The sequence below is a fragment of the Dermacentor albipictus genome, chromosome 7 (genome assembly GCF_038994185.2).
Source record: "Dermacentor albipictus isolate Rhodes 1998 colony chromosome 7, USDA_Dalb.pri_finalv2, whole genome shotgun sequence".
In the NCBI taxonomy this organism is placed as follows: domain Eukaryota; kingdom Metazoa; phylum Arthropoda; class Arachnida; order Ixodida; family Ixodidae; genus Dermacentor; species Dermacentor albipictus.
In genome coordinates, this window is record NC_091827.1 from 59,762,056 (window position 1) to 59,778,893 (window position 16,838).

At 49.2% G+C, this 16,838-nt stretch overlaps 2 protein-coding genes across 2 annotated transcripts in view; both read left to right on the forward strand.

The window, feature by feature from the left end:
* The window catches only part of LOC135912644 (uncharacterized), a 35,575-nt gene extending 32,804 nt beyond the window's left edge, over window positions 1-2,771 (forward strand). The window contains exons 8-9 of the mRNA XM_065445131.1: window positions 192-309; window positions 2,484-2,771. Of these exons, the coding sequence (XP_065301203.1) occupies window positions 192-309; window positions 2,484-2,771 (406 nt within the window). The remainder of the gene's footprint in view (window positions 1-191; window positions 310-2,483) is intronic.
* Window positions 2,772-4,218: 1,447 nt separating this feature from the next.
* LOC135912626 (uncharacterized) lies at window positions 4,219-10,600 on the forward strand. Its single transcript, XM_065445118.1, has 3 exons — window positions 4,219-4,381; window positions 9,221-9,349; window positions 10,253-10,600. The coding sequence occupies exons 1-3, from the start codon at window positions 4,229-4,231 to the stop codon at window positions 10,415-10,417; spliced, it is 447 nt and encodes a 148-aa protein (XP_065301190.1). The 5' UTR covers window positions 4,219-4,228; the 3' UTR covers window positions 10,418-10,600.
* The last annotated feature ends 6,238 nt before the right edge of the window (window positions 10,601-16,838 follow it).

The following is a 16,838-nucleotide window of genomic DNA, read 5'->3' on the forward strand; positions in this document are numbered from 1 at the left end:
CATTCGGGATGGAGTTATGTCGAGGAACCTTCTAGAATACAAGGCTAAGTTCAGCAAGAGTGAGCGAAAGCAACGCTTTAAAGTCTGGGATTACAACGCTGCGCAGATCTTTCGTTGGTTCGTTTCGGACAGATAGTTTTCAGATCACTCGCTGTACCTCGTGTCATTTGCATAAATTTTGTTGCCCGCAGGCTTGATGTGGACATCGTGGTGATACTGGCCACAATTGTGACGATGCCGAGCAACCTACGATGCATCGCGCTGCCTGTCAACGCTTTCAAGAGCCGGAACTTGAGTACACCCACTCTGGCAAGTATATCCGCATGTTTACAGGGTGCATTAAGAAAGCGTGTGGAAAAAGGCATATTTCTAAAAATTTTCAAAATACTTGCGCTTTGAAGAGATCAGTCAGAAATAAAACGGGTAAATAACAAACTATGCTCTTTCTGTTAAGTCATTATGAAGGGCTTGTATAAGCCAAGAATGTATGTAGAAAAAAAAGACAGAACAAAGATTCACCGATGATGAGACGATGATGATACTCCCTAATGCAAAATCTATGCCCAGCTCTGCATATGTTTTAATTTCGTGATATATTGGCTGGCGCGGAGAATCTCCCTCGTGCGGCCCCTGTCAGAGGGAGCGAAGCGTTGCAAAACAAGACACACTAATGTACAACGATAGCCGCGATCACAGTCGGCGATCGTCGAAAATCTGATCTATGGGTCAAGCGCGTTGGCTTCTATACATGAATCGTCAAAGGTTTCAGTGTAATCAGTGGTGCGTGCGTGGCCTAAAGAAAGTACCACACCATTCGCGTCGCCCGTACAATCAGTTTACGAATACTCTGGCGCCATCTCGTAGTCTCCCGCGGCACTCTGCTTTTGTCCTCGGCATTTCGCCATGCTCTCCACTTCCGCTTTCTTTCTCGCGCTCTCTTGACTATCGCCGTCTTCCATCACCCCCTGTGCTGAGCGTTCACTCTTTCATCCTTCACCGTGCTCGTACGCTCGGTTACGCCGAGGCAGTACGAGGTGCACTGAAGGACGCCGAGGCACCCCGACCTTCAACGATGCTTCGAAAGAGTTGGGTCGCCTGCTAACCTCGCCGCCGATACTTCGTCACTTCGACCCTACAGCTCCGACTGAAGTGCACATCGATTCCAGCGGTGCTGGACTCGGCACTGTGCTCGCGCTGCGCAAATTTGGTTTCAACGAGTACGTCGTTGAATATGCAAGCAGCGCACTCACTAAAGCAGAGACCAGTTAGCCCGTTAAGAAAAAAAAAAGGTTTCGCGATAATCTGGGCACTTGGTAGATTAAGACGCTACCGTCCCTTCGATGTATTTGCAGACCACCGTGCGCTTTGTTGCCTGTCCATGTTGAAGTAGTCCTACGGCCAGCTAGCTCCCTAAGCTTTGCGGTTCCATTGCTTCGACGTGCCCGTTGTCTACATTTCGGGCCACCTTCACACCAATGTCGACGTCCATTCCCGTTTGCCCGTGTCAATCGAAATGTTGCCTGCTTGCCTTCCGTTGATAAATTACTATCGTTCCCAGGAGGCTGCCACACGTCTTGGGAGTAACGCAGGAATGCCTGGATTAGCGCTTTTATGCGCTTTATTTCAAACCCGTCGACTCCTCCACCACCTTCTCGAGCTTTTCACCGTCAAGCTTTTCACTTCGAGGTGTGGGATGACCTTCTCTATCACCGGATCTACCTCCCTGACGGCCGCAAATGGTTCCTGGTTATACCTCGATCTCTTCGTGGTGGAATATGTTCTGCATTCTACGTTGATACGCAGTGTGGACATGCGGGTGTCTTAAAAACGTACACCCAGGTTTTATTCATGAGGCATGTACACCTTTGAGTGCAAACACTTTCGATCGTGCCCTCAGTGACAGCGCCTCAAGCTTCCTGTCCAGCATATTTCTGGTCCACTCCAGTCAATCCCGTGCCCTGCCAGGCCATGCGATCGCATTGGCATTGAGCTGTATGTAACCCTACTGAGCACGGCTTCCGGAAACCGCTGGATAGTTGTCATTACCGTCGAATATTTACAGTCTTCGCCATTGACGCGACACGCTGAAATGGCCGCTCTGCCTGCAGCCACAGCTCGTGATACCGTATCCCTCGTCATGAAAAACTTCGTTCTATATCACGCGTGGGTGGGGAGGGGTTCCTCAGGAGTCAAAAAACTTATTTCCACCTCCTCGTCCTCTGTCACGGCGCACCTCACCAGCTCCTGAGGGATAGAGCACATGTGTTCTTCTCCAAGGTCGTATACGCGCTCCTTGCTTAATGTGGAATCGTTTATTGAACTGCCTACGCCTACTATCCTCAAACGAATGGTATGGACGACATGCTCTCAGATCTGTCTCCTCTAATAACACTGATTGGGAACTTATTTTGACGTTCATGACGTACGCCTACACCACTGCACCACAGGCGAGCACAGGTCTTTCGCCATTCTTTCTCTTGTAGGACCGCGAGCCTTCGACAACGCTCGCCAGCATTCTGCCGTACCTACGCGAATCGTCCGAGTGGACGCGCATCCATGAAGCTGCCCGCCATTCCCAGAAATTGCGTCAGATCGCCCATTCTTTTACTATACGGTCGACCAATGGCAACAACAATCTCGACGTGACCAATACCACCCGCATTTTCACTTACTTCCGATCCCTTGTACGGATTTGGTTCGGAGCTGTTCTGTTCCTGCTGGCCTCTCACCCAAGCTTGTCTCCAAATATCACAAGCCCTACGGTGTTGTAGCGCCGACATTGCCTGTGAATTATCTCGTCGAGTCTGTCATGCCAGCTACGGGCCAGCGCTGTCGGAGTCGTGAAAACGTCCGCGCGCAGTGCCTACAGCCGTATTACGAACCACTCGGACTATGTTCACCAGGAGTCGCCAGGATGGCTCCTTTTCCAATGGGGGTGATTGTGGCTAAGAAGAATGCTTCACGCTGCAGCCACATCGCCAGTTCCTCGGAGAGGAGAATGATGGACCGTGCTTCGATTGGAAGAACGCTGCGCGCGGTCAGCCTATCGCTTACCAGCGACGAAGGTGCCTCCTTTCCATGTGCCACCGTCGAAGATGCTGACGCACTGTGAAGTCGATGCCTACAGTCGTGGCCCCTCACTTCACCGTGGTCTGCGCACGGTCCTTTCGCTGTAAGCACGGTTGAGAGTGCGGCAATACGACAGCGCCTGAGCGCAGTCACGTGGGTTTAAAGCGAAAGCTCTAGTGGCCGCGAACGCCGTGGCGGTGCTCCGAGGAGACACATGACGTCACAACGCGCGCCTCGCCGTGGATGTTTCTCTCTCGCTCTCTCTCTTGTTCCTCAGTCCCTACTGCGCATGCGCCACTAGTAGCACCGAGACACAGCTGTTCCGCCGTTGCGCAGCGCCGTGCCTTTCCGCCCCACCGCTTGGTATGACGCCACGTCGCGTTTCTCGTCGTCTCGGTCGCCTCCGCTCGCTTCCCCAGCTGCGCAGAGTGCCTGATAACACGTCGAAGGATTGAAAAGGAGTGCTCGCGTGTGCCGCAACCACAGTTGAGGCGGCAGTATGGACGACAACAATTCTGGTAACCAGGAGGAGGCCTGCAATCGACATCGGCACGAGATGAAAAGGAAACGAATCGTTCAGGAAACAGACGAACAGCGCGCCGAATGACTGGCTAAACACCGTAATATAGCTAGACAACCAGACTAACCTGGACTTGCAATCAAGATTAACCATGGCTAATCACGCTATGCCGTAGCTTTCGCTACGTATATCCTGGCGTAACCGAGCTAAGCCACTGCCAATTTTTATTTATTTCGCGGGCTTTCTTTAAACGCCGAGAAAAATCACCACAGAGCATGTTCGCCCCCATAAAAAAATATGGAAACTTTATAAGCTTAACTAAAGGCTCTCGGCCCTAAAACGAATATTGAAGTTTTTACATAATTGGTCCTATTTACTTACATATTGAACGGAATACTAAAAAAGACACTCTAAGGAGCTTCATATGTCGGCAAACCATAGGTCATTGGCTTCATTCAGCTGCAGTTCACCAATTTTCTTTAAATCCTTGGCTCAAGTTACGTGAAATGCCCTGTAAATGAGATTATAAGATACGGACAATACGAGTCGCGATAGTAATTATTAGGCAGCTTTCTCGTTGCGTAGAGAGGGCGTGTCGTTGAACGTGCGTTATGAAATCACCAGGACAAGGCCTACCGTATGGCGAAGTCACGATTCGCGAGGTCGGATCTCGTCGTGGCCTTGACACTGCAGATGGGAGTCGCCATTTACAGCTTCAAGGAGCGACCCAGTAGCGCCAAGAGTGGGCCGTACCAACCATGCATTGGCTTCGGCATCTCGGCTTACTCTCAGGCAAGTTCTAGTGTTCAAGCATCTGTGTATTTACTCTTTTTTGTTCCTGTTCTTCTAGCAATACATGGTGTCTGAATCCAAATGGATGCATGGTTACAACTTCAAATGCAGTTGAACATGACTATAACGAACAGGTTTATGCACCAATAGCACGCCTATAATCTAAATGTACCTTTGTGCAGATTTATTTATAAAGGCATCTGTCATCTGCAGTGGTAAAACGAAGTGCACAAAGAATCCATTCGTAGGCTGCGAAGGATCCTCTGCATAGCAGGCAGTGAGGTTTAGCATGTGTCTTGAAACTAGTTTACAGCGTCACTAATGTGAGCCTTCTCATTAATAATCGGCTTCAGTGCCATTGTTCCTTAGCGTCACTAGTGTCGAGCTGCTCAGAGGGTGAAAAGTCTTGCCGCAACCGTGTTATCCTCTCGGAAGAGCACTGGCGGTCGCAAGTATTCTCCCTCTGCGAACGCAGTCTTAGCACTTGTAGCTCTCAGCTGTCTTCATCACGAGGCCGACGGATATGTATGACGCTTGTCGCGGGAAGAACGTTGATGAGAGGTGTACGAGGCGCACCTAAATACAATAAGGGCTTCACACCTCTTCCTCCCTAGTCACACATAACTCTTCTGGATTGACCGAGTACTGGCACACATTCGGTGCCGCATACTACTGCCAAAGTTGTTGGTCTCGGGCCCCGACCCAATGGCACGTACTCAGTGACCCATGTTGGTTATTCGGCCAAAACCAGCCTCAAGGTGTCCATTCGGGCAAACACAAAGCGGCCCAATGTTTCTGACAAGACAGCAGACAGCACAGATGAAGCGGCCCCATTTTATTCTCTGCCATTTCAGTACGGCATGGCTGTCCCTCGTGTCACTACATGGGCAGGTCGCATGCACATACACAAATACACATAAATGTGAACGCTGTTTAGTGTGATGACAGTCATGTTAGGCTGCGAAGACGAATATACAAAGCTTTTTCAGTGAAGATTTAGGGTAATACCCCTCCCACTGTATTTATTTTACTTTGGTCTAAGCACCTTCCATCTCTGTAATTGAACTTAGGCTACTCAGCGTACTCTTTACGGAAAGTTCAAGTTGAATGGTAGCAGTAGTGATTCATTGTGGGAAATCACGCTTATTTCTGCTGACCAATAGGGAGCACGGCGAAGCGTCAGGGGTAGTAGGAAATAGAGATGAAAGAATGGGTAGAGAAGGAGAAGCATGAGGAGTCTCCTCCTTTCATGGAGAAGGCCGAGGATGAAGGCAGTGGCCGCCGGGGTACGGGCGCCTACCATACGCGGTCATCAAGTTCGACTCCAGAAACTCCAAGAGGCTGTGGAGAGCTCCGAGGTGGACACGCGACGGGAACAGGGGGTCGTTTTGTGTTGCAGCAGGTGCGCCCTCTTGCCTGTAGACAGTGATGACCCTTGAGCGTTCCTGTGCCCACGGTACGCAATCACAGGGAAGGTGCTCAAGGGTATCGGGATTGCCGCAAGTTTAGTAGCCTATATAAGCAAGAGGCGATGTTTATTGTGAATCCGCATAAAGTATGCGCATTTGTTGTCTCACGCAGATTTGTGTGACCTTTATGGGGTCGGGGGTAATACCACAGCCACTGTCGCTTGGTCAATCAGTTGCCAACTTGTTGCGAACTGGTCAGGGGAAACTCCTAAAAAACACCGAAGGGAAATACTAGAATACGGTGCCATGAACTTATCTTGCTGCTATTGATTCCTATACAGAGGCGTTGATAGGAATGCACCAAATGAACGTCGGGCGCACTTGTGAGGATCTATTCGTGGATTCAGTGTAACCAATATAAAGGGGCCTCACTGAAGACTAGCTTCTGTGTTTGAAACGTTTGCTTTACCGACCTTCTGTGTTCGACACCTCTTGATCACAATTACGCAGTGTATCGAAAACGATGAGCCTGCTGAAGGCAGACGAAATTCAACAGAAAGAGAACCAAATTTGGGTGACAATATCTTCTTTGGTGAGTTACCCCAATTTATTCGAAAGGTGTATGTCAGTTTCTTATTCTGGCCTTGTTCTTGCGCTGATTCCGGAGATGGTACAGTCTAAAATCGTGGGTCGGATTGTGGAGGTAGTGCAGTTGAATGTCCGACGCTCCTTCTATTCCACTCACGCCATGGGTGACACTATAATAGATTGGTCCGACCAGACCAAACTAAACAGCGGCATAAATGATGTTTTTCAGTGATGTCACGATTGAAACATAATCGTTGACAAATAAAAGACAGTTCCTATGTCCGTTACAAAGAAACAATTCCGCTCAAGTTCACTTATGGTTCAGATAACACCACACTGCAAACTCTTATTAAATACCTATATGTGGGCATTAGGACATTCGACTTAAGCTGGACAAGACGCGTTCAGCATGTAGCAAAAAAGCCATGAACAAGCTCTTTCTCCTTAAACGTGCCTTGAATAACTTGCTTCCCGGAATAAAGCTACTGGCTTACGTTTCGCTTAATCGTCCGATATTGGAATATGCTAATATTGCATGGTCGCTTTATACAGCTACCAACGTAGCCACACTCGAAAGGGTGCAGCGAAAACCTGCGCGATTTATATATAACAAATACAGTCGCACGTATTCACTGACGGAACTTACACTTTGTGCAGAGCTTTACGCTATATCTAGCCGACTGCAGATATACCGCTCGAAGTTGCTATGCTTAATTCTGCACAATAATTTCAGTTTAACTCCGAAGACTTCATCAATATAAGCCACTACAGAATCTCCCGCCAGAAACACCCTCTTACTTTTGAGGAATTATTTTGCAATAACAACACTTTTTTGTTCTTTTTTCCCCAAGCAGTGAGCGATCGGAATGCGCTAGAGGCCTCAATTGCAACATAGCAGACAGCCCTGAAATTTCTAGAGCTTGCCGAGCTGAGTATAATGATACCAGACCAACGTTATCTGTGATGACACTTGGCTCATACAGTGAAAGCTCGTTAATTCGAACTTCAATAATTCGACTTTATGGATAATTCGAACTGTACGATTTGGTCCGGCCAAGCTCCATAGAAGTCTATGTATGAAAAAGTCCGTTGATTCGAACGCGAGAAGGTTCCTTCACGGATAATTCGAACTACGCTCGCCTGGCACACGGCCAGAGAAACGCGCCTACTGCCTACACACAAGGCTATATTTATATTGCCTCCGAAACGGAGAGAACGGCGAGAGAAGGCAAAATCGGACAAAAATCTAACGGACGCGCGGTCAGCCAGAAGGCAGCGGCGGCTGCCGCCTCTCCGTTCTACGTAACCTCCGAGACTTCTTGCCCGTTGCGAATCTCGGAGGCTTTGCAAATCTTGTACAGCTGTTAATGTTGTGCGGAGATGGCACGGCAGGCTCCAAAACACAGCGAATCAAGTACGTCGCAGCTGCGCTTGCAATCAAGAACCAACGAATCAGGGCCTTCGCCACCTTCACATGTTCAGCGTCTTTGTCTCGGCAGTCTTCATCGGTTGTGCACCTCTGTTTTCTGCTTAGGAGGTATCGGCCGTCGCGATTCATTGTGATAGTGTTAAGCCTCGGCTAACGTTCGTTTCGGTGGACATCGGTGGTGTGGCACAGTCGGACCCAGAGCTTCTACTTGAAGATGGCGTGTGCCCGCGGCACACGCCATCACTTTCTGACACGCCAAATTTCTGACATGCCCTACTGCTTCCAAATCGCAGTGTACTGTTGCCCTCCTTCACTTTCGTTAGTTCGAACTTTCGTTAATTCAAACTGAAGCGGCTTCCCCTTGCGGTTCGAATTAACGAGCTTTTACTGTATATGTTTTTTATAGTACCTGTATAAGTTGTATTTACAAATTTGCTGTTTGTTTGATTTTCATGATCGTATAATGCTTGTGTGTACCCTTAGCTTGACATGCTTAGATGCTCGACGTGCATAAGAATGCTTGGTTTGTACCCGTAAAATAGTATACCTACCAATCATTCTAAAACTGATATATCTTGAATTCTTGAATATATATATATATATATATATATATATATATATATATATATATATATATATATATATATATATATATATATATATATATATATATATATAGAACCGGGCGCCGTGAACCCGCCTTCGCTACGGGGAGGAGCGGTACATCCCTCTGACATGGAGGAATTTTCACCAAATCGGGGGTATGGTATGGATTGGGATGCCCACTCGATCACTCACTACTCACCTTCGCTTTTGACATTCCACGTCCGAAGGAGGTGCTGACCGAAGCGTACTTTGACGAGCGGAAAAACAAACGTGCAGAAAGTGTCTGACGTCGAGGTGTATGTGTGTGTGGGTGATTGGATATGAATCCAATCAGAAAAGTTAGAAGGTGGTACAACACGTAGCTGACATCCACCAAACCATGTCGTCCCAGCACGCCTCTTTCAATAACTTGCACGGTTCATACACGTAGCTTGCGGCTTGATTGCTTCCAAGCTTGAAGCTGTGTTTGCGAACGTTGTCAACTGGCCATGGCTGCTGCTGTTTCCTTACTGAATAACGGCAACTCTGAAGATAAAGAAATTACGAGCCCGGTGCCGAACTCTAACACTTACCCTCCAACACTAACTAGCACAGTGAGCGCTCGTTGTCGTAGGCAGATTCTGGCGATACGACAGGAACACTTTTCTATTAATCACAGCGACGTTCGAAATTCAGACACTACGTTGTGTTGGGTGCTCAACTTCCGCGATAGCTAGCAGAGCTATGGTAGCAGCGACTGCGCGAAAAAGATACGAAAAACAATGCACAGCGGACAGTATCTGTATGATCGTTGCTTGAATGCTCCAGGCATGCAAGGTGCGAGAAACGGACCTCAAGCTCGAGAAGACAGCCATCGGCCTTGCCACCACGCTGCAGTCCAAGCGACTCCAGGCGAGGCTGTTGGCGTTTGACACGCTCAACCACCTTATTGAAAAGGTGACTTGCTTGGGCCTGAACTCTTCATATACAAAAAACAATGCCTAATTTCCGCGATTTTAGATCTGCTCTTAGCAGAGCTAATCACACTGTCCTCGGAGATTAATTGTAATTCGTTTTCTTGCTAACTTGCTTCTTTAATATTTCCTTCTAGTGCTCACTTCATGTAATTTTGTTGTCTTTCGTTAAGACGTCCATTCGTGCTCACTGCTTTAATTTTCAATTTGTGATATTAAGACGAAAGCCTTAAACAGTTCATCCGATGAAATATGCGATGTCCGGCGTCATTGCACCAAAATTCATGTAACCAAAACTCAGTGAGCCTCACGTGGAGATATGGGTGTTCGGCCATATCTAAATTGTATTCAAGCTGACAGGTCGAGAGTCGAACCCACTACCTTCGGGGTTAATTAAGGCACAGTTGAATAAAATAAAGTCACTTAAGGCACTCGAACCCATGACCTTTGGTGGGAGTCGAACTCACATGGAGATATGGGCCGTCGGCCATATCTCCAAGGGGGTCTGCTCAATACAACACTTGCGCTTACGTTAGTCGACGCCGGAGCCACGTGGAAGACGCGCACTTGCGTCTCCCGGCCAGTGTTTCGGCAAACGGACGTGCAACCGCACTGAAAGTGCGTCTCCGCCAGCCTCTTTAACGTCACGCTGCTTTGCAGTGACGTTTTCACGATGGCCATTGCGAAGAATTCGAAGAAGCGAGGCACATCTAATTTCTAGACTTTGAAATATAGTACCCTTTAGCGGTCTACTGTCAGTCACTGTTTGCGAATGCGTTCTTCGTAAGCATGTAAAGCTTATACTATATTGAATTCGGCCTCTAGATTAGGTGTCCGCACTTTGCTAAGGAAGAGAAGAACCTGTCTTTCCGTTTCGGCTTCCCAGGCCACGAACATCATGAAGAGATCCGACGCACGGACAAACCTGACGTGGCTGTTGCTCAACGCTGATATGACGGACTCAACGGGGAAATGTCTCGAAAAACCCTTCGAGCGCGTGAAGGGATTCAGAGACTTTTACTACCGGCAAGCACAGATGCCGAAGGGTTAGCCACACGCGCTGCTGTGTGGTAATTGCGCAACGACGTGCAGGTGTTGTGCCGTTTTGTGAGCCGTCGTGTAAGGTGTCCGTGCGCGGGCTTTTTCGTTAGCCCTACGTGACCAGGCAGAAAAAGAAAAAAAAAACCTATATTTGTATTCAGAAAAAGATAGAAAAAGCCTATATTTTTATTCAGCGTCGATTACTCTTTACGGTACTGCATGCGATAAACACATTGTGGTCGAACTGTTTTTGACTTTTCTCATTGCTCTTGTAAAGTGTCTTTGCGGGAGTTGTCTCGGGCGGTGGATCGCCTTCGCTAATGGCCGCGAGATCGGGCTTACAGGTGGCTGCACCGTCGTCGCATTAATGTGGATGGGCGGTCGGCGGCGCGCATTGAAATGTACACGGTGGACGTTCGCTGTGAGCGATTTGGGCCAATTGCTTAGTAATGAAACACGCTGACTGCCGCAAACTGTTGCTATATACCCTCCAATGTCATATTTTGCGAGAAACGCACGGGTCATTCCTACTATACGTAAATGAGCGCAAAACGAAGTTTTTATTTGGGTACATCCATGTTGCTTTGTTTGTTTTTTGGAGCGTTGGGCTTTCGTGCAGCCTATTCCGATAGCGCTGCTCTTGTGCAAAAATCGGAAGAAAACTTGGCGTAGAACAGGGCAAGATCTATGGAGTGCTAGGATAGGATAGGAATAACATTAATAAAGTGCCGGCAACCGACGTTAACGTGTCGTGACGCTAGCCAAGCGTCGACCCGGGGTTGTAACCTACTCTGTACCTATAAAGTAAGGCTATAAAGGTATAAAGTGAGGTAAGTAAGGTAAGTAATTTCTATGATACAGTCAAAGCAGCGGAATTGGATACTTGCGTGTTCAATACGCTGAGCAGCCACGTACATTGAGTTACATGACGCTGGCACTGCGACTGGCACGGGAAGAACCACATTGCGTTGCACGCCATATTATGCTGTGTGAGTGTGACCAGAGTGGCCAGACCGCACCGCATAGCATGCCACATATTGATACATCTTTCCTACCACAAGGAACATAAGAGTAGAGAAAATAAGGTAAGTTGGTGTGCAAACACTTCTAAACACAGGCACCCTCGCATATGAAAGCCTAAGGAAATCTTCGGAGTCTAAGGAAAGCATAAGTCGTCGGAGTACGCAGGCCCGGTTAGCGCGCGTCACGTAAGGTTTATTTCATGTAGTGTGTGGGGACGCACGACCTTCACACGTCCTCTAACGATGTTTTCTCCGCATGGCTTTCGCGTCTCCTGTAATCCGGCTTCGCCCCCTTGCTGAGCACCGGCTGCGATCGGCGTTGTTGCAGCATATTACGGGAGGTGGCGCGAGTGTGGTGCAGTTAACGCCACGTAACGGAACGAGACTTTCATTTGAGGGATCGGCAGCCGTTTGTGCGCAGGCGCAAGTAAGAGCGGGCGCCATAGAAAATTTGGGGGTTCTTTCTCCTTGAATTTATGACTCTGCCTATGCACTACCGCGGAGGTTTCCTAGCGCGTGTTGTAGGAGTTTCTTCCTAGGCGAGCCGGGATTGCGTAGTGGGGTCCAGTTTGTTTACTCTCGGACGCTGGCGGCCAGCGCTGTAAAATAGGTGAAGCAGCGGACACTGAAGCCCGATTTGGCGACCTCTGTGTCGGATAGTCCGAACTTCCATTCTTAGGCCCACCCGACGGGAGGTTAGGTGCTCCACACCCTTAGATCAAGTTCCCGTAGCCCTCAACACGATGGACGGACAACAAATCCAGAGTGGATACCATCAGGGTCCTCGGACTCTTGCTACAATCTCGTGGGGGCAACTCACAGAGTTTAGCCCGCATTACCTCCAAGGCGGAGAATATGCTTGGGCATATCCGCAGGGTCTCGAAACGCAGGAGGGGTTTGAGCGCGAGCAATCTTCTCAGAATCTGCCATGCGTTTTTGATGAGCCACCTTAACTATGTCGCCTCCGTGTTGCGCTGGTCTAAACGGGATGAGGCCGAAATCGACGTCCTCATGCGCAAAAGCATCAAGCGCGTTCTGGGTTTACCACTCGCTGCCAGTACCGCACGTCTCGTGCAATCAGGCATGCACAACACCCTGTCAGAGGTGATCGAGGCGCAACGACTGGCCCAAATAATACCACTCTCATCATCGCGAGCGGGGAGACGCATCCTCGAATCCGTTGGATGCACTCACCAGGAAATCACGGAGCGCAACGTGACCCTATCACCCATTGTCCGAGATACGTAACGATGCCACGTAACGTACACCCTCAATGAAATGTAGGGCGCCGGGTAGCCCAGGCTTCTTCCCTGTTAAAAGGGGCTGCGGTCACTCCGAATCTGGCATGTTTTGTTGACGCCGCCCAGTCCGGGCGCTTCGATCACTATGCCATAGTTTCGGTGGACTCCAATGACACTCTCATTACCTCAGTATTCCTGCGGATGGTTTCTGCAACAATAGCCGAGCAGGTTGCTATAGCTATAGCACTGAAGGAACCTTTACGTCCCAATATCTTTATAGACTCAAGGTCTGCAACACGGGCGTTCGCCGCCGGCTCGATCTCAAAGGAGGCAGCGGCCATCCTCGGCAGTGAGAGGGCTGCTGGTTTTGATATCATCAAATAGTTCCCGGCCCATATGGGAATCAATGTACACTCTGAGGTTGTTATCGCCAATGAGTTGGCCCATGACCATGCGCGAGGTCTTACGCACCACGGCGCTTCCGGTGGACTCACGGGCGGCGACTTAGGTCTGTACAGGGATTCGCTTCTCACCTTCCATGAAATATTGGCACATTATCTACTTGCTCGGCGGGCCTTTCTGCTACCACATCCTAAACTTACTAGACCACAATCGTCGGCCTTTCGCATGCTCCAAACGGGGTTATTCCCCTGGGGCCGATTCAGCCACTCCGCGCCTAATGTAGAACCCCACTGTCCAGACTGTGGCAAGGCGTACTGCTCCTTATCTCATATGCTCTGGCAATGCTCTGGCAATGCCCTGTGTTACGCAGCTTATCGCTGACAACTCTGACCGTCTGGGAGGCAGCCCTTAAAAGCGGCGACCTCAGAGCAGCTACGGGCTGTCCAGAGGGCCTGCGACAGGGCCAACCCCGACGTGAGTATGGCCAACGACGGCTACGAGGACTCCCTGAAAAGGGAAGTACCCTAACGCGGTTCCTCAGGACCATTAGTAAAGTAGACCTTTCTGGCACCTCACGGCGATCTACCTTGTAAATAACATCACAAATGTTTCTGTGGGAGCAGTAGCTACCGTAGTAGAGCTTGGGCCGCATATATTGCAAAACGTCGCGGGGCGCGGTGGTGCTGAGCTTAGCGTCAGAAGTTGGCGGCTGGATGTAGTTATATTTATTCAATCGTGTTTTTTACTTATTGTAACAACGTCTCATTATTTCACATTATTGGCGGCACCTCCAGGACACCAAAGCGGCAACGGGGACACCAAAGCTAGAAACCGAACTGGTGCGTGTGTTGGAGCTCGCCGAGGCCTGCGCGTGCCAGAGGTGTATAGGATCGGCTGTCTGCGACAGCGGACAGCTAATGTTTTTATGCGAACACCCCCTGGCACGCTTCGGCCCCCACGGCCCCAATCCACAGGCAGCCCTGCTTCCAGCTGTGACCAGCCCGCTAATCTTTGGGTGCCCTGGAGATTATGCGCCGCCTGCTTTATTATAACCTAAGGTGCCCTCCTGTGGTCTCCGTCTGCCGGTTACATGTGCCCTCCTGGAGCAGTACTTGCAAAAATACGATCTATTGTCGCGACGAAAAAAGCGACCCACGGCATATAAAAGAACATTGCCGCTTCAGACAAAGCGATCCCCAAGGCGCGTTGGTGCCCACCGCCTCACCGCGCGGGCAGCCAGCGGCTGAGCGTAAACAAACTCGACCGCACTCCGCAATGCCGGCATGTCTGGGGACAAACGAATACAACGCGCTCTAAGAAACCTCCTCCGTAGTGCCTAGGCAGAGTCATGTATTCAAGGAGCAAACGTCCCCAGATTTTCTCTCTCGCGCCCACTCTTACTCACGCCTGCGCACAAACGGCTGGCTATCCCTCAAACGAACGTCTCGTCGTAACGGCGGAATTATTCGCGCGCGACCGGGAGGCCTTGGTACAATTGCTAGTAGGTACAGCGGGGCGTGGCTCTTTTGACGGCGCTGGACGTTTCTGTGCAGACGCGAGTAAGAGAGGATGCGAAAGAGAAAATGTGGGGGCCTTTGCTCCTTGAATATGTGACTCTGCCTAGGCACTACGGTGGTGAAGTTTCTTTGCGCGTGTAGCGTGCGTTTGTCCCTAGGCGTGCCGCATGACGGAGGGTGGTCGAGTTCGTTTACGCTCCGCCGCTTACTTCCCGCGCGCTGAGGCAGTGGGCATGGACGCCCCATTTTGTGATCACTGTCTCTGAAGGGGCAAGGTCCTGACTGGTGTTGTATAAGTCGCGGGCCACTTGTTAGTCGCGACAATAGCTTGCATTTTTTTACAAGCCCTGCTCCAGGACGGCACATATAGCCGGCAAACCGAGGCCTCAGGAGACCGCCTGACGTTATATTAAAGCAGGCGGCGCAGGACCTCCGGGGCACCCAAGTGGTAGCGGGACGATCGAAGCTGGAAGCAGGGCAGCCCGAGGGTTGGGGCCGCAGAAGCCGAAACGGTGCTTTTCTCAGCGCATGCACTGGCATTCCATCCTTTTCGGACGCTTCGCGGGGGCGTCGAAACATGGCGCAGTGGGCTTAAATAGCAGTCCGAGGAAGGAGTCTGCTGCAGTACGTGCCTCATACACAAGACGTTTCGACGGTGAGAAAACGTTGTGTTTATATATTGTTTCAATACTAATAGCATTAACCGTCAACAGTCATCGTTATATGGGCTCTGCCAAATTTTTTATCGATGAATCGTTTACAAGAATACTTTTATTATCCCTCACGTACCACTGTTGGATATAATGTATACATCTCGCTTGGTTTACTAGATTCAGGAAAAAAGCATTAGAACACTCAAACAAACATTTCTGCTGAACCCTTTATGTATTAACACTATGACAAAGAAGCCGGCTGTCACGTAACGTTGCAGTCATACATGGCACTCGTATATTTCTTCATTTTATGTGATAATGAAAAAGAAAACACACCACTGAGGAATTCAGTTTATACACAGATTTGCGTGTGTCACGCATAGTTTGCATATCCTTCCCCACTAGCCATTACTAAATGGACTTGATGCGTATTTATTGAGTAACGGAATGTAGGCACAAACGAATGTAACGGGAAAAATCATTGTATCTTGCCAGTTGGCGCATAGCAGCTTCAGGTGGAAATAGTGATGCCGCCTTGTTAGGAACGGCCTGCAGAGGTGCCGACATGCAAAATTTTCTCAGCCTGCTGCAGCTGCCAGCGTGGGGAGCTACTCCGAAGAGACCATGAAAGCCTTCACCCCCTGCCGCGGTGACTCGTTTCGTAGTGACGACGATGTGCCGCGTCAACACATCTCCGGCGCCGCTATCACTAAACGCGATCGGCGGACCAACTATTGTTAGTGAAATCACCAACGCCTTCACGGTTCGACTGAAGCAGGGAGAATTCCTGGAAGGAGATGCTTTGCGGTGCTTTCTCATGAGCCTTTGAATACGCCAGACAATGGACAGCCGAGGCGGCCGCTGTACGAGGTCAGCTCGGGGATTAAGAGGCGCCTGCTCGGGTAAAGGACCATGACCACGAGAACTTTCCCTTCCACAACAATCTGGAAGAGAACAATCTTTAGCTTGTGAATAGATGTATTAAGATATTTAGAGGGAGGTTTAGCTTGTGCGGAAACGTAATAATCGCATCAGAATATGTCTTATCTTGCCAGTAAACGTATTGTCCTTTGCTAAATTCCGGTTTATCGGAAACGTAAACGTGAATGATGATGATGATGATAATGACGTGATGATTAGGATGATTATATTTGGCGTTCTCTTTGAAACGGTGCGATGAGAGAGTCAACTGGTCTTCTTGATTTATTCACGTTTTTCACGTGAATAGCCCGTTTATTCACGGGCCATTCATACTTTGCATTCTAGTTTCTTTGCGTACATCTTCATATTTTTTTTCTCGCCCTGAAAATTTTTGATCCACCTTTTACCGCTATCTATGCCTGTAAGGAGCCCTGTCGTATCAATTTCTTTCCTTCTTTTGTTTCCATCAATACTCTAAACTACTTTTGCTTATCTCGTATGCGGACCGGTTGGCGTTTCCGTCCACTTTAAATCCAAGTGTTCCTGAAACGTGTGCGGTGCCTACTCACTGGGATACCTTTGCATTCCATTAAGATGTGCTGAGCTGTTTCCGAATATTTGCGGCAGTAGAATCATGCCTCATATTGTTGCAAATATTTGCTCCGGTACGTTTTT